This window comes from Ceratotherium simum, chromosome 9 (assembly GCF_057802395.1).
Source record: "Ceratotherium simum simum isolate JZ-2026a chromosome 9, ASM5780239v1, whole genome shotgun sequence".
Lineage (NCBI taxonomy): Eukaryota > Metazoa > Chordata > Mammalia > Perissodactyla > Rhinocerotidae > Ceratotherium > Ceratotherium simum.
In genome coordinates this window covers 57,581,972-57,608,040 of record NC_141908.1, presented here as the reverse complement: position 1 = coordinate 57,608,040, position 26,069 = coordinate 57,581,972, and the positions used below count along the sequence as shown (strand labels likewise).

Genomic DNA, 26,069 nt, shown 5'->3' with positions numbered 1-26,069 from the left:
GTGAGTGTGGAGTTAGAGGGATAAGTTTGAATTCATTATCATTAGACTCAGATGGCCTGATGCTCTTATCTTCACCATATGGAGGTTCAGTGAACATGTGGGCCTTTCAGAGTGTGCCCTGCCTGCTGCCTTTCAGATGGTGCTGGAAGGATGAGGAGAGCCAACACTTGCCTTGGTAACTTCCTTTTCTGCATTCCATTTCTGAACAACATGTTCATGACTTGTTGGAAGTCTTTCTTTTCCTTGCATTCTACTCTGGCCTGAAAGCCATTCTGTCTTAAGGTAAGTTTGACTATCTATCTATCTATCATCCAGCAACAGTCTAATGCTCAGAAAGCAACCCTATTTCCCTGATTTTTGAGTTTTAGGGTCTGCGTCACTGTTACCTCTACCCCTGAGACAGATTGCCACCCTACCCTCTCCCACTCACTGTCAATGGAGGTCTTTATTGAGCAGGCATTTATTCAATTGTTTCTCATTCAGTACCAAAAGCCCAATTAAAAGGTTGACTGTCTACAGTCAGTAGCACGTATGAAGTGACATGTCTTTGGAAGCATCTCCTTGTGTATTCAAGCATCCATGTGTCTCATGCTGTGAGGTGGTGTGCCCTTGACATTCAATATGGAATGTGAACTAAAGACCTGAAGCAAAGATGAATGCACTCATCGTAGATATAAATGCTAATTTTTCATACTCCTCTGGGAAGAATTGGTGGATGTTTTTATTGATTTATTTTTTTGAGGCAGATTGGCCCTGCACTAACATCTGTTGCCAATCCTCCTCTTTTTCTTTTTTCTCCACAAAGCTCTAGTACATAGTTGTGTATCATAGTTGTAGAGCTGTAGCTCTCCTATGTGGGACGCCACCTCAGCATGGCTTGATGAGCAGTGAGTAGGTCCGTACCCAGGATCCAAACCGGCGAACCCCAGGCCGCAGAAGCAGGATGTGTGAACTTAACTGCTAGGCCACCAGGCCAGCCCTAGATGTTTTTATTTTGAGTCTGAAGAATCCTCCAGCCACCATTCTATTTTTTCCTTCCCTTCACAAAAGAAATTTCTTGAGATTTATACTTTTCCATCCCCACCACTTCATGGAAACAACATCTCTCTAATATTGACAATGACACTGAATCCAAATGGCACATTCCAGCAACATTTGGAGCCATTAATTTCTCGCTCATTCTTGAAACATTCATTTCCTTTGGCTTTCATGCTACTATTCTCACCTAGATTTCCTATTATTCTTCCTTCTCGGTCTTTTTGCACATCTCCCCCTCCTTTTAATTGTTGCACTTCTTCAATCATCCATCTTAGTTCTCTTCTGTTCTAGGCCTCCCTACTCTCCTGAGTGAGAGATCATTCACTCCCAACGTTTCAGGTGCCAACCAAATGAGCCAAGATCTTCTAAAGGTTTATCTCCAGTCCAGACTCTTATATAAGCTCCAGATTCTATCACCTACTCTGTACCTCCAGTTGAATTTCTCTCTAGCCCCTCAGTTTCCCTATATCAGAAGTTGTCTTTCCCCAAGCCTGCTTCTCTCCTTAACCCAGTAAAAGGCATGATTACCAACCCACTTGCTTAAGCCAGAAATCTTGGAGTCATCCTTGCCTCCATTTCCCTCACTCCAAGTTCTCTATTTTCTAACAACTCATAATCATCTCTCAAATTTGACCGTTTCTTTTATCTTCACTGACATCACCATGCTCTGACCTGGTAAGACAGCCTCCCTGCCTGGTCTTCCTGCCCCTCAAAGAGGGTCATTCTTGCCCCTATTGTAAGATATAGACCTAGAGGTGTTACCACACAACTGGATAAAAACAAAACTAGGACAGAACCCAGATCTACTGACTCCCAGTCTCATACTTTCCAGCTATACCAAGTCTCTGGCTGAGGATTTTTCCCTGCTTTAACCTAGAAAAGAAGGATCCCTCCTTACTACGTTCATTGCTTCTTGCCCTCTTCCAGCTGTATGCATGCTCCAGGAGTAGCAGCATGCTCTCACATCCAACTTCTTGAGTATCATACAAACTCATTTCACAGGAGAAGGAATTTTTACAGGCATGCATTATATTCAGAGAAGGCATTGGGGACTGTGAGAAGATAGTTCGTCTTTGGCCAGGTTAAGGAATGGGCCATACTTAAAGATCCCTCAGTTCTGGATATTTTGGGGTCAAACCAAAGTTCTCCTTTCTCTGACTCTCCCAGAAGAGTGACTTCTGCTTGTACCCACTTCATAGCCAGTCTACCCAGCAAGAATAATTGAATCTACACTATTTCTGAAGTTATGATGAACTAATTTGGAACTGCATATAAGTTAATCTTATTATTCTTACCTTGGTACAAATCTTATGTCTTTTACTTTTCTAAAAACTCATTTAATAGAGGTTCTCAGGAGGTAATGCCTATTTCAAGGCAATAAAACAATGGAGTGGACTATCCTGTTCATCCCCCAACTCCTATTTGAATATTATTGCATTTTTCTATTCTTAAATGGGTCACTGACCTGGAATCATTGAATATAGAATGTCTAAGAAGAAAAATATATTGGGTTAGATCTGGAACTTTCTATGTGAGATAATACTAAGGAAAAAACTGGAAACATAACATTATTTATGTGTGTTTACTTATCAAGTACTACTGATAGAATAAAGATGTTAAATGTTGGAATCCAACGAATTAATCAACTTTAAAATGGCTTTCAAAAGACACAGAAGGGGAAGGAATTATCAGAAAATAAGTTGAATTAAAGGATATTAATTACTGTGAAGCATCGCCTCCTATTTTTTGTTGTGTTTTTTTCACATTGTCTATAGTCTATCAGTAAAACCTAGTTATATTCTATTATAAAAGTATCTGTTCATTGTGATTTGGATTATGATTTAAATAAAATGAGATTTATCTAATTCCATTTGTAAAGCTATAATTTCTGAACATGAATGTTCTGTCTTTTTCAAATACACTGAAGAAATATTTCTAAAGAATAAGAAATTTCTTGCAAGTTCTCTTCTCTATTTTAAATAGCTTTTTTCTCTTATTATACATAGAAATAATCTTTATTGTAGAAAACTCAGAGCATATAGATAAGCAAAAAATAAGAATATCAAATTAACCCGTAATCTACCACCCAGCAACAAATATTACTAACATTTTAGTATTTATATTTCCTGGCTTTTTGCTGTGTGCGCGCAGATGCACACACACACACACGTGTATATAACTGTCTATAAACATATATAACATCAATGCCCTCCAGCCAAAGACCACTAGGAGCATATCCATAGTTAAACATGTTGGGTTTATTGCTTGTTGCAACAAAGTAGACCACATACCATAGAGAACCATAGACCATCTCAGTAACAGGGAGTTAGAAATGACTTATGATAGGATTTGGGCATGTGTTAGGTAACTTTGAAGAATGTTTAAGGAAACAGGGCCTTGTTGTGGATTGGAGGCAGAAGTAAGTCTATGTTTGGGTATCTTAATAAATTTTACTTATAGGGCAGGAAAAATGAAGAGAGGTAAACGCTGTAAAGTGGTAAAGCAGCAGCAGCCACTCACATGAGCCAGGAGAGGAGATTGTGGGGTCATGTGTGAGGCTTGGAGAATGTCCTTGTTTGTGTTCAGACAAGAAGATGGAGTGGTTTATTCTTGTCTTGATCCATCATGGTCCCAAGAGTGGCCTTGTTTGTGTTGATGTTCTGTGAAATTATGTTCAAAAGAAGACCTAGCTGTGAGAACCCAGCCAGCTTCTGGATGACAGGCCCTGCTCTTTTCTTTTTCAAAGCTTAGAGAGTTTTTAAACTTACATAAGATCTTATACTTGTTACTCCACTAACCTCTAATAAGTGTAGATTATGTAGGGTTAATAACACTGTTTTCCTCCTCTGGGGTCCTACAAGCATCCCCAGTCGACAACACAATCAATCAGCAGGGACAGAGGGAGATGAAGATTCACATATAAGTGATAAGTATTTCTTCATTTTAAGATGAAAAGAACTTACTGAAGGTGAAACTTTACTGCTAATGCTTTAGTTTTTTAATGGGAGAGTACAGTTAACATTTGACACTTAAATCCAAAGTGAGGGCCAAAAGATGGGCAATCTTTTGATACTGGAATATTGCAGTTAGCAGCTACGGAGGTCTGTCTTCTCTAGTCTGCTCCACTCTAATTTCCTTAAAACAAGCTTCAGGGCTTCAGAGAAAGTCAGTCACCAAATAGTCATCAATACATTTCTCTGATAAAAGTTATTCATTTCTTCAAGAAATATTTCATTGAGCAGTGAATTAGGGTGCTTGGGCTTCCATAACAAAGTATTACAAACTAGGTGGCTTAAACAACAGAAATTTTTCTCATGGTCCTAGAGGCTACAAGTTCAAGATCAAGGTGTCAGCAGGGTTGGTTTCTTCTGAGGCTTCACTCTTTGGTTTGTAGATCATCATCTTCTTCCCATGCCTTCACGTGATCTTTCCTCTGTGTATGTCTGTATCCTAATCTCTTCTTCTTATAAAGACACCAGTCATATTGGATTAGGGCCCACCCTAGTGAGCTCATTTTAACTTAATTGCCTCTTTAAAGAGTCTGTCTTCTGGGCCCGGCCTGGTGGCACAGCGTTTAAGTGCGCATGCTCCACTTCAGTGGCCCGGGGTTGGCAGGTTCAGATCCCGGGCGCGCACCGACACACTGCTTGTCAAGCCATGCTGTGGCGGCGTCCCTTATAAAGTAGAGGAAGATGGGCATGGATGTTAGCATCCATGTTAGCATGGATGTTAGTTAGATGTTAGCATCCATCTTTTTCCTCAGCAAAAAGAGGAGGATTGGCAACAGGTGTTAGCTCAGGGCTAATCTTCCTCGCAAAAAAAAAAAAAAAGTTCTATCTCTAAATACAGTCACATTCTGAGGTACTAGAGGTTAGAATTTCAGCTTATGAATTTTGGGGGACACAATTCAGCCGATAATAAGCACCTACTATGTGTCAATCATTGTTCTAGGCAGTTCTACACGGTGCTGCCCAGCTGACAATGGGCTGGGCAAAGCCTAAACAGGGAACCAGAAAGTCAAGAGTGGAGGATTATGGATCCAGTCAGTATCTCAAGTGATGGAGGGTTTGGAAGAGCTGCTGAAGATTTAAATAAGGGAAGTGATATGACATTTCTGTTGTGGAGTGCTTATTTGGGGTTTGGTGTGGAGTTTAGATTGCAGGTGGACAAGAACAGTTAAGAGCTAAATCCAATAGCACAAGTAAGAAATAAGGACCTGAGGATGGCAGTGCAATAGGACCACAAAGTTTCAGGATATATTTAGGTGGCAGAAATAAAAGAATTAATGATCTCAGAGCCAGATATGAGGGAGAGGGAAGAATTAAGAATAACTCTCAGTGCTCTGAGTTGGGCGATGGGATAGATTATGACATTATTAACTCAGATGGAAAAATCAAGGAGAGAAACAGATGTATAAGGAGTCCAGTCTGAGCGTTTTGAGTTTGAGAATCTCCAGGAGATACCCAGTAGACAGTGAAACGTGAATCTGGAGTTCAGAGAGATGAGAGAGCCAGATACATTGTTTTGAAGTCATCAAGATGTGGTTGAAGCCTTGAATGTATATGAGATAACACAAGGAAAGCACAAAGAGTAAGAAGGAGAACTTGAGAGAAACCAACACTTAAAGAGAGGCAAGAGGAAGAATTGCTCATGAATGAGTCAGGAATGTATGAGAAGAGTATCTCTAGAGAGATTGCTACCATGGAACTCAAGTTTGGAGAGAGCTCCTAGCAGAGGAAGCACAAGTTAGCAGGTAAGGTGGTGAAAGTGATGGGATGCATGAAAATCTTAGTGTTGTTCATAGATGAAATGTTTTGTTAAAGAATCTGGGGCCAAAGGAAAACACAGTCTGAGGAATTGTTCAAGTTCAGTGCTATGAACTCGCTGACTTTTGATCATTCAACATAATTAGTTTTCCTTTTAGTGAATTTTATTTGAATTTCTCTAATATTTCATATACTATTATGCATTATAAAAATGCATTATTTTTTAAAGTACCCACTGCAACCTGCCAGAGATGCATCAGGAATTAACAAGTGACAACCAAAAATGTTGCATGAAAGTTAAAAAATGCCTGTTGGATTTAGAAGTAAAAAAGGCATTGGAAAATTTAATGGGAGGTAGCAGGAGAAGAACAATGAGAAAAGAAGCTAAATGAGGGTTCAGAAATGACTAGGAAATGTAGAAATAAAACAGCAATAAGCTCAGCTATAAATTAAATGAGAAAACATATGTGATGTGTCAACTCTAGTGGCTGGCATGTAATAGATACAGATCTTCAATTAACATAGATTGCTATTATACTGGAGTGGTTATTGGAAGGGAAGAGAGAGTAGCTTCCAGAGGGCAATGTAGTGTCATGGGAAAGGTTGTGTCTGTTATTATTCGTTGGTTTTTAAGACAAGGAATAACATAATATATTTAACAGGTAAGGGGCAAAAGCTTCTAGAAAGGAGAAGTTAAACATATAGTAATATGGAATAGTGCAAGTCTGGGCAGAGATAAGAGGGGAAGGATCTAGAATATTGGTCCAGCCTTGAGGAGGAAAAAACCCGTTTCCCTGTGAGACTGGAGGAAAAAAGATAAGCATATGTACGGTTTGCCCATGATAATGATGATTTTAGGAGGTGTAGTTTCAACCTGTCTGTCGATGTTAGAAGAGAAGCAACTCCACAGAGAAGAGACCTGGAGAGGATGAGACACAGAGCATAGCTGTAGGGGTAGAGTGTTGCAGTGGGAAAGAAGAAGTGAGTGTCATTCAAGACCTGCAGGACAGGGACTGTGTGGCTTAGGCGTAGAAAAGGCCATGCACATAACAACAATAACCGCACTGAACGTTTACTACATACTGTACTATGAAAAAACAAAGACTAATTACTTATTATGACAACGTGTCAAAAACAAATTGTAAAATTAAAAAATAAAATAAAATCTTACAAAATCTAGTTAATAAAAAAACAAAATAAAGAAAAGGAGAATGCTCACTATGATGAAGTGAATACTCTCATTCTACAGAGAAGAAACCAAGTTTCAATGATTAATTCAAAGTCATTCTGTTAATAACTTGCACATCTGAGATTTGATCTGAAGTATGTCTGGTTCAGAAGCTGTGCTGTCCATCTTTTTCCTCTACTGTTGTTATACATGGATGTTGGAGTCACTCAGGGTGTCAGCAGGGCTTAACAGAAGTGATGTTGATGCTGATATCTTCAGTGAATGTTGAAGAATGTCCTGAAAGTCTGGAGAAGAAGAACAGAGAGTGGTAGCCAAAGAACCTTAGCATCAAAGGAAGAGTAGACTTTGTCTATGAGTAAAAAAGTAATTGTCTAAAGGTGGTATTGGGAAGCTAGGGGAAGCCAGCACTTGATTGCTGGACACTGAGCAGTTTCCACCAGGTGAGGCTGCAAGGGAAGCAGCATCCTCTGGGAAGACCCACCTTTGAGCTAAGGCAAGAAGGTGGCAGTAGCACTCTGTGAAATGACTGATCATGTAGAATGTTTGTTTACAACGGAATGGAGGTTCCAGAGGGCTTGAGGAAGGTAAAGTCAAGTCAAGCAGACACAGCACCAATAGCAAAGACAGATTTTTCCAGAAGGCTCATTTCCTGCCCCCAACTGTCTTATTTATGTTGGTAATGGTTGTAACTGATTTTTGTCAGTGTTTGAATTTTTTTTTTTTTGTTCTTTATAAAAGTAATACATGGGCCAGCCCGGTGGCTTAGTGGTTAAGTGTGTGTGCTCTGCTTCGGCAGCCCGAGGATCAGGGGTTTGGATCCCGGGCACAGAGCTACGCCACTCATCAAGCCATGCTGCGGTGGTGACCCACATACAAAATAGAGGACAATTGGCACAGATGTTAGCTCAGGGCCACTCTTCCTCAAGCAAAAAGAGGAAGATTGGCAACAGATGGTAGTCCAGGGCCAATAAGTTTTAATTTTATTTTTTAATTTCACAACTGATTTTGGAGACATTACCATAATAATTAATTAGTCTTTTTTTTAAATGAAAATAATATATGCTCATGGTGAAACTTCAGACAGGTATAAGGTGAAAATGAAAAGTTTTTCATCCTTGCCTTGAGATGGCTAGGTCAAGCTATCTCAAGGAAATCACTCAAAAGTTTTTCTGTATCATTCCAAAAGTTTACTATGAATTTTTATTAAATAAATATTTAATAAGCATCTTCCATCTTGCATAGCACTGTACCAGGAGTCAGGGATTTACAGGCTAGCTAAACAGATTTTATTGCTTAAGAAATTTATAGAATTTACAGCCCACTGGGAGAATCAGGCCATAATCAAGAAAACAGCAAAGCATGCAAACAACAATAAACAAATAAGAACTATGAATGAAATAAACAAATTGCTGTGATCGAGAATAATATACATTCTACATCACTCTGCAATTTGTTTTTTCACCTACTGTGATGTCCATCTTTCTGGGACAATATATTAGTCTAACTCATTATCTTTAATTGGTGGATAAAAGTCCTATCATGGTTATACCATAAGTCACTCGACCATTCCCCCATTGATTGACGTTTAGGTTGTTTCCAAAATGTTTCCACTTCAAACAATGCTAAAATAAGCATCATTATACTCATACCTCTATGTTTTGAAGCATTTGACCCTTTACTGACCTATACATGCAGATATTTCCCTCAGTCTTTTGAATTTGGCTAGGGTAGATTGTGCCACCCAAAATTATTTACCTGGCAAATTGTTCAATCTTTTCCGTATAGCATCTGGGTTTCCAGTGTTGCTTAAGAAAGTGTCTCCCACCTGGGAGCTTCCACAAATATTTTCCTATATATCGTTATAATATTTTATTATGTTCTTTTTACTTTTAGATATTTAATCCCTTTGGGATTTATTTTACATGGTATGTGGTGCTTTTTTCTGAATAAATATGCAATTATGCCAGCACCATTATGAACTAAACCATCACAGATTAATTCCTCAGTTTTGCTTGGATCTATTTTTGGACACTCTATTCTACTTAATAATGTATTTTTATATTACTTTGCCAATACCTTGCAGTTTGATTGCTGTAGTTTGACAGGAAGTTGTAATTTCTGGTAAGGCAAGTTCCTTTCACCATTATTCTTATTTATTTATTTATTTTTGCTGAGAAAGATTCACCCTGAGCTAACATCCGTCACCAATCTTCCACAATTTTATATGTGGGCCGCCACCACAGCATGGCCACTGAAAGACAAGTGGTGTAGTTCCATGCCCAGGAACCGAACCCAGGCCACCGAAGCAGAGTGCACTAAACTTAACCACTAGGCCACTGGGGCTGGCCCATTCTTATTTTTTAAGAGCTACCTAATAGTCTATTGTATCAGTATAAATACTCCCTATTGGTAGACATATAAGTTGTTTCCAGTTTATACTTACTATTAGAAATTCCTAGAACAAGTGTTTTTTCACCATTTAATGTAATTCTATGTGGCAGAAGTAAAGAACAAAAGCCACACATTAATGGGTCTCGGATCTGCTATAGGCCCACTTATGAGTAGGTGACACTCTGGTACACAGCTGTATTATACACTTGATTCAAATTCACATTTCCCCCAAAATTAACTTCCATGACTCTATAGTATTACTAACAATGTGTCAAACTCATAAATGTTAAAACTTTCAATGTCAAGAAACTACTATATAAACAATTTGCACCCTATTGGATTTATATTATCAGTATGCTCAGCCTTCTGACCCTCAGAACTTTAAAGATCAAATGCTTAGACTGGCTAATCCCTTGAATTTCTTTTTCTAGTGGTAATTCCTGCTCATACCCACTGACAAATATTATCCCCTAAAGTCTCTAAACGAAAGTCATACAAACAGATGTATGAGGCAATCAGCTTAGCTAGGCTAGTTCTAACATCGACACTTCACATGACTTCATCTTCAAAGCCTGTGTGTGTCATGAACTCATGAAAAACAATGTGCAGCTTGTGCCTTCAGCCTCCTCCTGTAGCAGCAGGCTCTGACACTGAGTGTATTTGCATTTCATGCTGACCTTCCCCAGGGTGTTTGCTTGCCTCTTACATATTTACAAAGAGAAGAGCCATTCATGGTCTCTAAGGACTATTCTGTATCAATATTCTGCAACCCAAGAGCATGCTTGTCAAACTGAAAGTGGATTTACTTGCAAAAGTATAAATTACTTGGTAAGTGTAAAGTAGCGATTGTTGTTAATGCCCATGAGAAAATGTGGAAGCCTTTACATTACATCAGGGAATGTGAACTTTGTTAAAAACTCTTAAAGATAATGTTAACAACTCCTCAATCAAACACACAGATCATCAGGATCCTAGCCAGATTATCCTGGCTTTCAGTTTCAATTCTTATCAGAACACCTAAGAGAGGTGATAGTTGCTGAAGGTCTTTTGGATATTATACATCCTACCCATGGATCAGGGTTGGAGCCCCACTCTGGTTCCTGTTTTTTTAAACCCTTGACTTTTGTTAAAAGCTTCCACCAAAAATATTAACATATAAATTAGGTTGCTACATCTGCTATAGATACATTGTTAAACATTTTATGTTCTGTATATCACTCAGTGCCCCCTCTGTAAAGTTGTACATGATAAATTTTTAAAATTTAGTGTTAGAAAAATTTCACTTCCCCGAGGAAATTCTTCCCTCTCTATACTGAGAATTATGCCTCTCTTTTTCTTTAAGTTCCGAGAAATTCACCACCAAACCTGAAGGTCAACTATAGCAAATATAGTGGCCTTCTTGGTTTGTGAACTTATGCTGTTCTTCTACATGGCTTTAGTTTTCTACTTTGTTTCTATTTCCTCTGAAAGTTATTCTTTATTTCCATTTCTCTTTTATCATATTTTATGTGCTTTTGCTGAAATGCCTCAATTCTTTTGTAGCATGAAATGAAAACACCCAGCCCAAGTTATCTTCCCCATGAGAAGTTTTGCTTTTGGTTCACCTTATACTGCTCTCCTCCATCTCTCGGTTCCTGAGCACTTGGTGTCTCTATCAATGATTTTGGCTCTTATCTTTCATTGTATCTCCTGGCATTGTTACACAGCTCTCTTGTCTTTCCAACTAACACCTAAGTGAAGGATGTTACATTCCTTGTATCCCCATAATTCTTGGTACGTGGAAGACACTCAAAAATCACTTGAGAATGAAAGAAAGGAGAGAGAGAAGAGAGGAAGGAAAGGAATAGAAGTCTGAACTTAATGTTAAGGTATCTGCTGCCTGTAGGGAAGAAGAAGCAAGGAAGAAGTCTATTAGAAATTGAAACAATTATCTAGCAATGAAAATAAATGCTTAGGCTGGTTTAGCTTAAGAGAGAGAGAAGTTTTTATTATTGTCTACATATAAGTAGGTCAAGTCATAGGTTAGAGCAGGAAGCACATGCAGCGCAATAGCATAATTGAAGCGAGTTTAGTCAGGGGACAATTACAAGGTGTGGGCAGGTTCATGAACACTAACAGGGTGGCGAAGAGCCCTGGGAATAGCAACAGTACAAAGCCCTAGCTAAAAACATGGGACAGGAGCAGTTACTGGAACCCAAAGAGAATACCTGTAGGAATGAGCTCCCTGACAGAAGCATGGCCACAAGTACGGCTCCTGTCAGCACTTCCCACTGGCTGAGCCTTATCAGAAGCCAGAGAGCAAAGGACGACCCCTCTATGGATCAGCCTCCCAGGGGCACAGAATAGGATGGAAGGGGGTGGGTAGTGGATGGAGGGGCCAAAGAATATCCAGCACACACACATTGCTTTCACAGTAAGGGCTTTCTTCAAAAGGATTCTATATTTATAATTAGGTGAGGAAATGGGGGTGGTGGTGGTGGTATTTGACCAGGAATTTGAAATAGATTGGGTAAAACACAGAGGTCAAAAGGCCTACATCTCTTCAACAGCCACACAAAATCTTCAGAGTTCCATAGGAACATAAACCATTATTTAAGGCTCAAAAGGTCTTTCAAATATTTCAAAGCTTACTTACCTTTGTTTTTTGAGACCGTAGAGCTGCTGCCTTCAGGGTCATTTTTAGATTTTTGTCCCACTCAGGATCTTTTACTTTTGGAGGATTCACCCCTTAATGTATCAAACATATTAAAACATACCAGTCGTAAATGCAGTTGACTAGTTGACATGTCTGCTTTTGTAGGCATTTAATAAACATCTATTATTTTTCATTTTTGCAGATTCCTATTTGTATTTTAGAGCAAAACTTACTTTTCAGCTCCCAAACACATTTTTGGCCCTGGAAGAGCCCTTAATCCCTAGGTCTTGTGCCTGCAGTAGTTACTGGAAAAAATGAGCCTGATTTCCTCCCTTCGGTGAGCGTGAAGCTTACTATTTGACAACAATATCACCTCCAGTGAGTATCTGCTGGTGGTGGTTGGATCTGATCTGGCTTATGGGTTCCTGTCCCAAGCTTCCAGAAGCCCAGCGTATTTCTTCTTTAAGATTCCAGTAGTTCTTGGGCTTTGCTTTAATTCCACATATAAATGTCCTGTCACCTTCTGAGATCTTTCCGGGAAGGACATGACATGTGATTCTATGGGCTCACTTTTGAACTTTTCAAAGAATTCTTAGAAAACACTATTGTGGCTATTCAGCCGGTTAGTTAGATAATTGATCAAATCAATATCACTAAGCACAAAAATAATTTTTCTTTTGTGTCATGCTTGGCAGCAGCAAACAAACTAAATGCCCACCATGTGTCGGATTCTCACTGCCCTGGGCACTGTCACGTTCATTCTGTCATTTAATCTTCCCAATAACCCTTTGAAGTGGATATTATAATCTCCAATTTACAACTGACAAATCTGAGACTCAGATTCATGTGAGTTGCCTAAGCCCATGTAGGGTAGGAGCGAAATTCCATGTGCCCCGAGAACAGAAGACTAACTTTCTGATCTTTCTTATTTTGGTAGAAGTACCATACATCTCTATAATAATCTTTTTGTATTTAATGTGACATAAAATCTGTTAGTGACTATTAGTATGCCTGTAACTAATTGTAGAAATCAATTAATTTGATCTTACTACTAAAGCAATTGTAACCGGAGGTAAATGAAAGAATGTAAAAATGGGACGCAGAGAAGTCTCCTCTTGAATCTTAAGCAGCACTTTCTCGCCTCCCACATCCCCAGTGTAGCTTTGCCTGCCTTCATAACGCAAGGACCACAGCCGATAACCCATTAAAACGAGTGGTTTGGGTCAGCACATTCTTCCCCGTGCACTTCCTGAATTTGCTTTTCTACTTCCTGGTGTAAAAATAGCTCAACGATGAGCCTAAAGTTCAGCTTTGATATACTTTCTGAGTGGAAGGGACCTTATAGATATAATATTTCTAGTTATTACTGTGTTTACTAAAATGTAAACTCCTTGAGGGCAAAGCTCTTTGTCTGCTGTGTGCATGGCTGTGATTCTAGTGCCTGAACTGTGTTTAACACAGTAAGAATGCACACAAAAAATTTTTAATGAATTATGAGACGTGAATTTACTCTTTTCTCTCAGAAAGGACTCTTACATTAGCCTTAAAAACTGTACCCATTTCTCAAATAACCCCCAGTAAGTCCTTCCTTTGGTAAATAGTCCTACGTCATATAAACAGTCTGACACCAACAACAACTGTGTAGATGGAGTCACTGCCTGAATCTTACACACATCCTAGTCTAGGTCACAGTCATGGATTACTGAGAATTTATTAGCAGTTTAGGTGGACCACGATCTCTAAGAGTGCAGGAACCATAACTGTCTTCCTGGTCACCACTGCGTAGCCATCTAGACACATCCAGCACAATGTCTGGCACAAAGTCACCACGCAGTAGATATTTGTAGAGTCAATAAGTGATGACAGAATCCAGAATTTTAATAATTTAGCGCAGTGTTCAGCACTGAGCGTATGCTTAGTAAATATTTATTGAATTGCCTTGACTATAATGTTCAAAAAGAGAATCACACCATGCATTCCAAACTAACTAGGCATTATATTTGAATTATCAGCTGTTTTGGATTATCTGTGGGACTCCTCCCCAAGTTAGAGTGGTAAATTAAGATCTTACTGCATCAGCAAACTTCCCAAATCTGAGTAGTATTTGGTTTCCACTGGGGTAGCTTACTATACTCCAACGAAAGCATTTTTAATTTAAAAATTAATACTTACCTTGATAACAGGTACTGTCCACTACTGTTCACTAATCCAGTAATATGGCCTCTTTCCAGAGTAATGTAGTAGTTATTTACTAACTGGTCCCTTCCTCTCTTTCTTCCTCCTTCTTTTTTTCTTTCCTTTCTTAATTCTTAATGTGATATAGGGATGTAAATGTGATATAGGGATGTAAAAAGGATCTTGACAATATTGCAAAGTTTAAGAATGTCCAAGAACAGTGAATAGACAAGCAGCTTTTGAGGACAGACCCTTGATCTTACATCTATAATATACGATCCATCTTCCTGGCTCTTGAGCTCCCTGTGTTGCACCAGGTCAAGACGACACAAGCTTCAAGATTCTATTCACTCGCTGCCTCAGTTCCCAAAAGAATCAAAGTGGTTTGACTTTGATTTCAACAAATGTAACAAGACATGCACCTGCTTCACATTAGGTCAAATTAATCTAAAAATATACATACACACACGCACACACCCCACACACCATACATGCACACATGTGCACAAACACATTTTAAATAGAAGGCCAATAGGTGATCACCCCAAATCAGAAAGAGCACACAGCATTTCTAGTTTTGCTTTGCCTTATGACTGGCAGGTTGCCTGTAACATGAGTCTCTAATTGGGAATAATTTTTAAGATATAAAATATGAAATTATTTGTTTCCAAATAAAGCAATCAAACAGGATTATGGCAGATAGAGTCTATAGGGTGAAAAACATTGCCACCAATACAAATATCATCACTTAAGTTAAGAAAACAAATGTTTAAATGAATACATGGTATCATCTTTTCTAGATAACTGTACTATATCAGTTGTCCAGTATGTTTTAGCTCTGTTAAATGTTAATAAATTAATCACTATACAAATAATTACAAAGTATGAAATGCTCAGAAAGTTGAAAAATCTAATGCATGGCCAAGTTCTTCCACAAGAAGAAACATTTTTATTACAGACACAAATAAACTTAAATTTTAAATTTTTAGTCTATTTTATTAAGAAAAGTCTCTTTCCATTATCAACAAGACAATTTTCTTCCCTCTTAGTGGAGTTTTACAAATTTCTCTGCTGAACCATTAGAAAAATCTTTTGGTATGCTCTTTTGTATTTGAAATACCTCTTGCTTGAAATTAAATTCAGTCCTAAAATAGCAGCTATATCATCTTCTAACCACTTCCCATTAGTAACAGCAAACTCCAGAGATTAGTAAAGCAGTCTTCATTTGCCTGGAAAAAGAACCCTATAGATGATTTAAACATAAGACTTGGCCACTCATTAAGGAACAGTGCATGCATATTTGTAAATATTAATGCCAGGACAAAAGGAAATCTGAAAAAAGTGAAATCTTTGTACTGTTTGGACTAAATCTAAGCAGAGTTTGGACTTTATCTTTCAACATTGTTTCTTGAAAGGCTGTATAAACACTTAAATAATTAACATTGGCTTAACTCTCCTCAAAGTACAAGTGGATTCTGGAGAATGTAGATAGTATAAATGAGCTCTCTTCAATGCTAAGGTTTATAGACATTAATTCTTCAAAGAAGGTGAAGTCTTATGCATGAGATAAATTCTCTCATCTGTTGTCAAGATTGACAGGTCCATTTGGTTGTCTGTATGGGGGGAGGGAACAGGACCGGGGCCTGACTCACAGGGCAGAGCCCTCAGGTTTGGGGCTATTTTATATGACTGCCCACAAGTGTCTTCTATTGTCACAAATTCTCCTCAGACCAGTGTTTTCAGATTTTAACATGGGCAACAAATGCTCTTCTCTAAGCCTCAACACAGTTATTCTTTATGTATGGTTCTATTTCCTTGGTAAAGCCTCTTTTGAGGTACTAAATTTAGCACTGCCAATCAGAAGAACAGGTGGTATGTGACACTACCAAATAGGTCCCTCTCCCATCATGCTTTCCTAAGAGAGCCAATCACCCAGGGCCCTGCCCTAAGGATGTGGGGCTGTCAGCAGATCTGGCCAATATAAGGGCAGGGCCAGCCCCTGGCTCTTGAGCAGTCGTGCATTCCCAGCCTCGCCTCGGGTGTAGGGATTGCATAGAAAAGCAAAACTACACAGTCTTGACTGTGTAGTTTTGTTTTTAAGTTTAGAGGCTCACCGATTCATGTCGGAGATGGTCGAAAAAACCAACTCGAGATAGGACGTCGCTTCAGAAGCAACCTTGGGCTTAGTCCCACCCTTTTTGGGCACTCCTGAGAAATCAGGTGAGCGGCATCTTTTCTGTTTTTAATAGTAGAGTCCCTTCCTTATTGATTTCTAGCTCCTAACTATCTTTGCATGCTAAATGCCTACGTAGACGTGTTTGTCAACTATTTGTTGCCGGTGCCGATCCATTATTTGAATCTGCTTGTTAAATTCTGTTTTAAAAGATGTCAACATTTTTCTTTGAAAAGTTTAATACTTTAGCATATCAGCACAGTCAATGTTTCAAATTGTCTAAATGCATCTACTATGCTAAAATAGTTAAAGTTGAGTCCAAAATGGTGATAGAAATGTTTGTTTCTTTTAGAGACTCTTTGTGTCTGTTGAGAATGTTCAAGGTTATATTACTCAGTGATAAAGTGAGACACACCAAGAATAGCTCTGATAAAAAGCATGTGGTATCAGCTACGCCCTGATGACTTTTTAAGGGAATCAACTGCTGAGGTATCAGTTGCAGGACAGTGACAGAACACTTGCCTGCTGTCAGTCAACGCTGGAGAGTTTATTTTGGGAACATGACATTTTAGAGGCATGCCTTCAGCCCTAATTAGACAAAGGCCTCTGAAGAGCGAGTGCTAAAGCAACAAAATTTAATTAGACAACAAGGATAAAAGACCAATTTAGACCAGTTAACTGCAATATCTTTAGAAATTTGGAATAAAGCTATATAATCGCTTTCTAAAATACTCAGAATCTCATTATGTATTTTAATTCAACTCACAGTCAAATTATATGATATGAGATAAATGGTCATGCTGAGAAGGATAGGAAATCATGTTTTAGAGACTTTTTATTTCTAAATACACTTTAATTTCCCATCTTCCTAGAATTAGATTATGAATTGTGAATGCCTATAAATACATAGATATATAATACATACATGGTGTAAAAGAATACAGCTATTTTTAGAAGATGCACTAGCTTGTAAACGGGAAAAGTTAGACACAAAAAGTTATTTGTCCTAAAGATAATATGCTACAATAAAGAGTTCTTGACAGAAGTTTCACAAAAACTTTTGGATATTATCTGAATTTCCCAAATATAAATTTTATTGCCTCAGAGAATTCTGTCTTCATTTTCTTTTTAACTAAGTAAAAAGTTACAATAAGGTACAGAATTACCACTAGGAGGATTATTGCTCCATAAAGTTTTAGTGAATAGAGAATTTTATGAAAAATAGTAATGAAGCAATTGATAATTGAGAATCTGCTTTTTATATCAGAATAGTGGAATAGTCACATTGAATGATAACATATTTACGCATGAGAAAATTCCTCACGTAATCTCTCTGAAACTGATAGACAAAGTACTTTCTTCCACTTAACAAAAGGACTCAACTGCGAATTTCATTTCTTTGATTTTGAGTATTTATGTTATGAAAGTATAGACCTTTTCACTTCATCTACATTTCACATCAGCCTTCCATTTTTCAGAGTTTGCACACGGTTCCTTATTAAGAACTCAAGTCAGAATTTTTCTTTCAGATCTATAATAAATTTTGGCCTACTCAAATTTTTCTAAATATTTACTTCAGCAGTAACAACATTTATCAGGCAGTTACAATAAGAAGAAATATTAAGAAATAAAAAGCACTGGATGATGTCTACAAAAGGTCTGCATATTTGACAAGGCTTGCCAAAACTTTTCAAGTAAGGAAAGGAATTGCAAAATTCAGATTTTTTGTTTTGGTGACTATTTTAATTAAGTAATCACCTGGATTACTTAAAGTAATAATGCCTGAATCTACGTCAACTTTATAAATGCAGGTACAGTGAGTGAAAAATACTGGAATTAAATACATTTTTTAAATATAATTGTCTCTCAAACACTGAACTGATACAAAGATTCATTTTGCACTTTTCACACACATCTTTTATTATTCTTCACTATCCCCCCTTACTCCAGCTTTCTCTTTCTCTAGCTCTCTTCCAGATTTCCCACCTTTGTTAAGATTGAATTTCCCTCTTTGACCACTAGGGTGCATTCCTTGCTCTGCTTGTCTAAACGTTTTTCCATTTCTCCTTAGACTTGCTACTCTGTTAGGCTTCAAGTCAACTCAAAGGCCAACTGTCCAAATTCAAGCCACAAAAGAGAAGGCCTGCCCGTCACTCTGGGCCCGCAGATGATTTGTAGAGCAATCTGTTTGGAAAATATGTGTCTCCGCCATCTACAAAGTAGTCCCAGAGTGGCCCTAAGCTGTGACATTCTAATTTATTTTCTCTTCCTTTTCAGAGTGCCTAAAAAGATGGCAACTCAAGCACCGACGTTTACGCAGCCGTTACAAAGCGTTGTGGTACTGGAGGGTAGTACCGCAACCTTTGAGGCTCACGTTAGCGGTAAGCTCACGTGTTCACGCTTTGCTTTGTTCTCTTCGCCTCCTCTCCAATAAGTTAACTTTGCTATAGGACTTGACACCAAGTTTAAGCCCTGCTTTCACTTTGTAAAATTGGTCCAACTCTACGGAAGGGTCATTATAAGGGTATACCGTTCACAGGGTATACCCTGACACTCTGTCAATATTATATTGTCGCTCTGACAATATAATGGCTTGAAAATGTTTTATTCGTATTTATAATTCCACAAAGCAAAATAATTAGCATTGGGTTAAAATTGCTGTCAGAATCCAGCTGCTAAGTAGGACCAGTTTTTGTCATTCTATATTTGGGTTCAGCTGCAGAACCAGATTGGAATCCAAGAACTCCAGCGCAAGAGGGGCCAGCCACGGAGTGCTGGGCAGGTAGCCTGGGGCTGACCAACTTCCCCAGAGACAAAACTTTCAGTGAAGAGCTCACTCCTAAGTATTTTATTCTTTTATTTTCAACCTTTATTAAGTGAGTCTAGAAAATTGAAAGATTTTCCAATCATTTTGAAATGACAACAAAAAATAATATATGCCTCTCTGGTGCATATATTAAAGAGAAACAAACATCGACTCTAGAATTTTATTTAAAAGGAAGTTCTTCTGTTTCTGTTTTTCCTTCTTTGTCTTCTTCATAACTCAGTTTAGAAATGCATGATTTCTGGGACCCATCATCTTGTGAAAAAAATTGGAGTAATCTATGAATTATATTGCAAATAATCTGAAAATTATTTAATATCGCCTCCTTCTGCAGTATCGGAACTGGTCACGTAAGATTATACGGATTAGCTGAAAATCATGCTTGGTGCACCTCCATGGTGCATTGCGCCTCTTTCTTTTATTTCATGGCTCATAATAAAGATATAAAATAAGATTTCCTTTTCCTTTCTCTTTTTGTTTTCTGCCTATTTTATGTACCAATCTTATTCATAACTGGATAACACTTTATTTTACATTGCAAGAAATATCATATATTCATTCTTCATTTTCTATTGTATATGTACATAGACACTAATTCAATTCTTCTCATGCATGCCAAACTCTGACTGACCTTCCACATAATTCACTTATTTATCTTGTAATGCTCAGTAACTTCTGAACTGAGCAGAACACATACGGCTTCAGTGGGCATTTTGCCTGCTCGTGGAGTAGTGGAATCTGGTTTCTTCACAGCTTCTTGTTCCTTTACACTTTGTGCTAATAAATTCTTAGAAAAACACCACTGCAAATATTTTATACCCATGAATTAGTCAAATAAACTATTCACTTGACCCCAGTGGGAGAATGGCTAATGTAAAGACAACAAAGTAAACTTTCTCTTGGTTTTCACCTCTTCAGTTTAAGGACATACATCACCAGCCTTTATGCCAAATGCAAAATAAACTGTGCCCTGAATTTGTCTCATGCCTTTTAAATGCAGAGTTTTAATATATGTAAAACATCAAACCGTGGACATGTAATTCTTCTCTCCACAATTTATGGTGGGTGAAGAGAATCTGGCTTTTCTAACTGCAACTCCAACTATACATGCTGTTCTTAAAGACCAGGTTTGGTTTCATCTCTTGTTATACAAGAAGCTGCCTGCCCACGGTTTGGCATTTTTACTGATTGCACATTTGAAATGCAGGAGAGTTCAGGCAGACGGTGTCCCTGTAACCGCAGAGGAAGGACAGAGATGAGCGCGTCCTCCTGTGCTTGTTGGCAGAACTTTTAGATCTCTTTGCTGCTTTTGCTCTTCACTTGTTTTCGAAGAAGACAACAGTCACTTTCTACTTCAAAGTTTCCTTGGCTCTTCACTTTATAAATCTCTTTCATGATTTTAATGATGTCTATTAAACCGCATCAGGTTGAACCCTGGGTAGGAGGGCAGAAGATGGAAATTCTAGTCCTCTGTGTGCCACTGCTAACTGAAGGACCTTGGAGAAACCATTAAGCCTCTTTTGGCCTCAGTTTCCTCCCCTATAAAGTGAAGGCGCTGGCCTCTACGTGAACCCACAGACCTTCCTAATGGTCTGCAAGTTTACACTTTTATTGTGGGCTGTCGAGTTTTCACTCTCCTTAAATAGCATTACACTCTGGATGGCTTTTACAGGTTAGGACAAGGCTGTGAACATAATGGGACAGGGCAGAGGACTTTGCAGTGCCCCATTCAAACATAAAGATGAACTCCCTTTGTTCTCCAGGTTTGCCAGTTCCTGAGGTGAGCTGGTTTAGGGATGGCCAGGTGATTTCCACTTCCACTCTGCCCGGCGTGCAGATCTCCTTTAGCGATGGCCGCGCTAGACTGACGATCCCCGCCGTGACTAAAGCCAACAGTGGACAATACTCCCTGAGAGCCACCAATGGATCTGGACAAGCGACTAGTACTGCTGAGCTTCTCGTGACAGGTAGGCTGGAGGGGCTGCCTGTGCCCTGCCCCCCACTCAGGGCATCCCCAGGACCTGGGGAAGGGGATTCACAAAGAGCTACTGAGCACAGGCAGATGCCGCTCCGAGTGAAGAGAAGGGCCACTGGAGGCTGAATTGATAGCAAAGTTGTTTGCCTTGTGGAATTTAATTTTCCTCTCAAAATACAGCGCAAAAGTGACTGAGACTCAGTTCCTCTATACACATAGTAAGCACTCAAAATATATTAAGGAAATATTAAAAATCATGTTTCTGAGCAGGTACAAAGGCTTGGAGCCTTGTTTATACACCTAGGAAGGAGATATGTGTATCTCCAGGAATTCACACTTTAACAAGCATCTAGATGAGTCTGATGCAAGTGGTCCACACATCACCCATTTAAGAAACACTGCTCGAGGCTATAAAGTTTAATAATTCTTCATTTACTTTCCATTTCTAAAAATATTACACAGTAAACCTACACAGAAAAAGGCAAATGCTATAAGTGATTCAAAAGCATGGCACAGTTTCCCCAGAAAACTTATCACCAATCTTCATGGCCCCTGTCATTTTTCTCCATCTTGACTATAAACAGAAGGCACATCAGGTAACATCAGGTATGAACTTTAACACATATCCAGAAAATTCAAAAATGGAAAATGCATAGGGTTGACAGCGTCTGCTGTTGTTTATTACTCAAAAACATGTCAAAATTAATCCCATTTACTCTTCACATTTATCTTAAAAAGAATTTCTTTCAACATAATTAACCAAAAAATCCCTTTTCTGTAGCGGAACTAGCATTAAATCATGTCATTATTTGGATTAACGTTTTAAATGCAAGTAAATATTTGGGTTATTTGAATACCGATCAAGTTGGAGACAATTTAGGGTTTTTAAATTAAATTAAAATTTAATGATTCTGTAAGTCACAGGTGCACCCACCAAACCAACCATTGGAATTCATTTTAATGCAATTTACTAGAATATGTAAAGTTGTCTTCACATGTTAATATAGTGCTAGATGTAAGGTTGGGAGAAAGTGCTGGAAGGATTCTCTAGAAATGTTATAACAAGATCCAGACTTTTTTCTTAAAAAAAAAAAAAAAAAAAAAAAGGTGGTGGCCTGGAACTGCTAAGCAAGACAAAGCAAATAAAATAAAATATGGCGGCTGGATTGCCTTCTGCAGTCTCCTGGCTCCATTCTCGCCGTCATCGGCCAGATGAGCTGGGCTCAAGGACGGTCAGGGATGTTTGGTTCAGCAAGTCACCGCTGGTTTTGGAATCCGAGCCCTGATTGTTTAAAAATAGCCCGTTGGGAGCGCCCTGGCTAGCAGTCCTGATTTTCTTCTCTTTCCCTTGCAGCAGAGACAGCGCCACCCAACTTTGTTCAACGACTGCAGAGCATGACCGTGAGACAAGGAAGCCAAGTGCGACTCCAAGTGAAAGTGACTGGAATCCCTACACCTGTGGTGAAGTTCTACCGGGACGGAGCCGAAATCCAGAGCTCCCTTGATTTCCAAATTTCACAAGAAGGCGACCTCTACAGCTTACTGATTGCGGAAGCATACCCGGAAGACTCCGGCACCTATTCAGTAAATGCCACCAATAGCGTTGGAAGAGCTACTTCGACTGCCGAATTGCTGGTTCAAGGTATGTGCTGGGGGTGGAGGAACAGGGAGAAGGCGAGAGGACTGCTTTAGGAGGAAGCCAGGCCAGAGGGCCACCTGCCTCCTCTCTGTGGCCTGGGGATGCTGTGAGCTGAAATCAAAGCTGGCTTTCCAACATCCATGAAAACAAAAGTCTCTGAGATTCTAAGCAGGAGCTCAGGATCACTGAAGCAACCAGTGGTTATTAACCCGGTTAGAAACTGGAAAGTATTTCAATTAAGTCGTCTGTGTTTTCAAATTATTGGCAAATAATGGAATTTTTTAAAAAAATGGTTCTAAGTAAATTTTTATCTAATAATGAACATTTTCTATTTTAAACTCAATGTATATTCATATAAAATTCAAAACTAACTTTATTTTCCTTCCCTGGGACACCTAGAAAATCTTATTGACTTTGTAGTCAGAATTAACAGAATCTGTTTTAAAATGGGTCTTCGTGCTCTCTCCTAAATATTTTTCTTTCCCTTCCCACAGGTGAAGAAGTAGTACCCGCTAAAAAGACAAAGACAATTGTTTCGACTGCTCAGATTTCAGAAACAAGACAAACCCGGATTGAAAAGGTATTTTTCTATGCTGTCGGTTTTCAAGCCTATCAGATCCTTGCTTCACCAACTATTGCTCCTCAACATGGGCTTGTTTTCATCCTTTACAGAAGATTGAAGCCCACTTTGATGCCAGATCAATTGCAACAGTTGAGATGGTCATAGATGGTGCCGCTGGGCAACAGCTGCCACATAAAACACCTCCCAGGATACCTCCGAAGCCAAAGTCAAGGTCTCCCACACCACCATCCATTGCCGCCAAAGCACAGTTGGCTCGACAGCAATCCCCATCGCCGATAAGACATTCCCCTTCCCCGGTCAGACATGTGAGGGCACCGACCCCATCTCCGGTCAGGTAAAGCCTTTTAAAAGAGATCAGGTCATTATGCATTTTTGAATTAGATTTCATCCAGTAAGAAGAGAAATAGAGGGAAGCAATACAAAATGTAGGATGTTATAAAAGGGGTGGACCAAAAGGTACTGAATATGATTTTCATCAATCCTCACTGTTCACAGGTAAATCGGAGAACTTTATAAACTCTAATTCTGAATTCTTATTTGTATACCACTTAATAAATATCTGCTTTAAAGGTCAAGGAAAAGCACAGTGAAATGAAAAGAGCACAAAATTTAGGATTGAAAGCATTGAGTTCAATGAACCCAATCACTTGCTAACAGTATGATCTAGGGACATAATATATCTAATAATAAAATATTCACCACTATTTATTGATCACTTTCTCCACGTCAGACATTAGATTGGCACTCTATGTATGCTATCTCGTTAAATATTCACAGCAACCTCTAAAAATTATCAGCCCTAATTTTAGAGATAGGTGACTGGAGCTAAAGAAGTTAAATAATTTGCTTAAAGTTTTAGTTTATGTCATTTATAAATTAAAGAGAATCACAGTAAGAATGATCTCACAGTGCGTTGTGAGAATGCAACAGATAACTAGTTAAAGATGCTTTGTAAATAGAAAATAATTATACAAATGTTCCTATAGTCAGGTAATAAGTAAAACCTCCTAAATATTTTGCATATGCTTATGTTATTTTATCTATAAAATAAAATGGATCTCTATGCTTAGTTAATATAGAGGTATTTTAGAATATGAGCATATATCATCAGGGCTCAGAAATTATATAATCAAGTGTAAATTATCCATAGCAGATTTGAAACTTTGGGATTTGGCTCAACATGCTGAGGTTTCTAATACAATGAACTGAAAAATGTGCAAAATTTGGAGTAAACAAAAAAGTGTTTCTTGATCAATTTAAATGAAGTAAAAAACATATAGACAAAGCTAGCCTGCCAAGAAGAATTTCTAAAAGGATAATAAAAAGGGGATAGTTGACCTAAAAAATATTCTAATTTACTGTAATCAAAACAGTATGGTATTGGTAAATGAATATAAAATATGTCAGGGGAGCAGAACAGAGTCAGAAATAGATTCAAGTATACAGAGAATTCAATTTTTAATCAGAGTTCAGTGGGGAAAAGGATATTTTACTTGACAAAGAATGCTGGCCCAGTTAGCTATCCATTTGCAAGAAAACAAACATAACCCTCTACCTCACACCATTCACAAAATAAATTCCAGCTTGATTAAAGAGCCAAGTTAACAAATAAAAAACAAAAAAATATGTGAAGAAAATGTGGGAAAACATTTGTGGAGAAGCACTTTTAAAAACAGATTTACAGATTCAACTACATAAAAATAAAAATTTATGTGTGCCTGAAGCAAGGTCATTGCTAAACCAAACAGTGCATTTGAGAAAAAATTTTAAAGGCGCCTGTTCTTGAAGGTATTTCATTGCTTCAGCCATAAAAGTATTATAACAAATACACAATGGCTACAATTTGGAAGGTATAAGCCTAGAAAGAGTGTATAACCTACACAACTGTACATGTTGATGCTGGATAAGACCCCATAAAGAAACAAATTGCAAACAGTAGAGCTGGGGGGAAATGTTTGCAACACTTACGACAGACAAAGAACTAATATACCAAATGTATTTAAAAAGCTTCTGCAGATTAATTTTTAAAGGAAAAAACAAGCAACGCAAATAAAAAAAATGGACAGAAGACCACCTCTTCACATAAGAAGCAATATAAATAACCAATAAATATATGAAAAAATGGTAGATATCTTCCAATCTTTATTATATGAGCCACTTAAAAAGTTAAAGGTATTAGCACAAACTAATATAAAGCCTTGAACAAAAAGCTCAGTGTTAAAAACATGTCTAGCTATCAAATAAAAAAAATGTTCTGTCTCAGGCTACCTCCAAGTTTGCACACCATGAACTCACAACACAAGCCAAATTCAATTTCTGGGGGAGATAACAACCTCACTGTATTTTTAATCCAAGACTAAGGGTCATTTAGAATTACAGAGCTTCCCTCGTTCCCTGGAGCATTTTGACTGTTTTAGCAGTTCTGGGATTTCATTAATAACAATTACTTAGCCCTCCAAATTTGCTTTAAAATAATTAAGAAATAAAAATACCAATTTGTGGAGAAAATAATGGTCATCCAAGATAGACTGCTTCCTAAAATGTCTCATGGTTTAATCTGGATTTTTGTCATAGAGTAAGGCAAACATATTTCATTGAAAAAGGTGCATTGTATCTAGCTGTGACGAGGTGATTTTTTTTTTATTGTAAGAGCAGAAATAAGCACCTTCCTATAATGACTT

At 38.2% G+C, this 26,069-nt stretch overlaps 1 protein-coding gene across 1 annotated transcript in view; it reads left to right on the top strand.

The window, feature by feature from the left end:
- The first annotated feature begins 16,223 nt into the window (after nt 1–16,223).
- TTN (titin) overlaps nt 16,224–26,069 on the top strand; it is a 271,430-nt gene continuing 261,584 nt past the window's right edge. The window contains exons 1-6 of the mRNA XM_087435440.1: nt 16,224–16,414; nt 18,645–18,748; nt 20,955–21,158; nt 22,521–22,808; nt 23,300–23,385; nt 23,478–23,722. Coding sequence (XP_087291566.1) covers nt 18,658–18,748; nt 20,955–21,158; nt 22,521–22,808; nt 23,300–23,385; nt 23,478–23,722 — 914 coding nt within the window. The 5' untranslated portion in view covers nt 16,224–16,414; nt 18,645–18,657. The remainder of the gene's footprint in view (nt 16,415–18,644; nt 18,749–20,954; nt 21,159–22,520; nt 22,809–23,299; nt 23,386–23,477; nt 23,723–26,069) is intronic.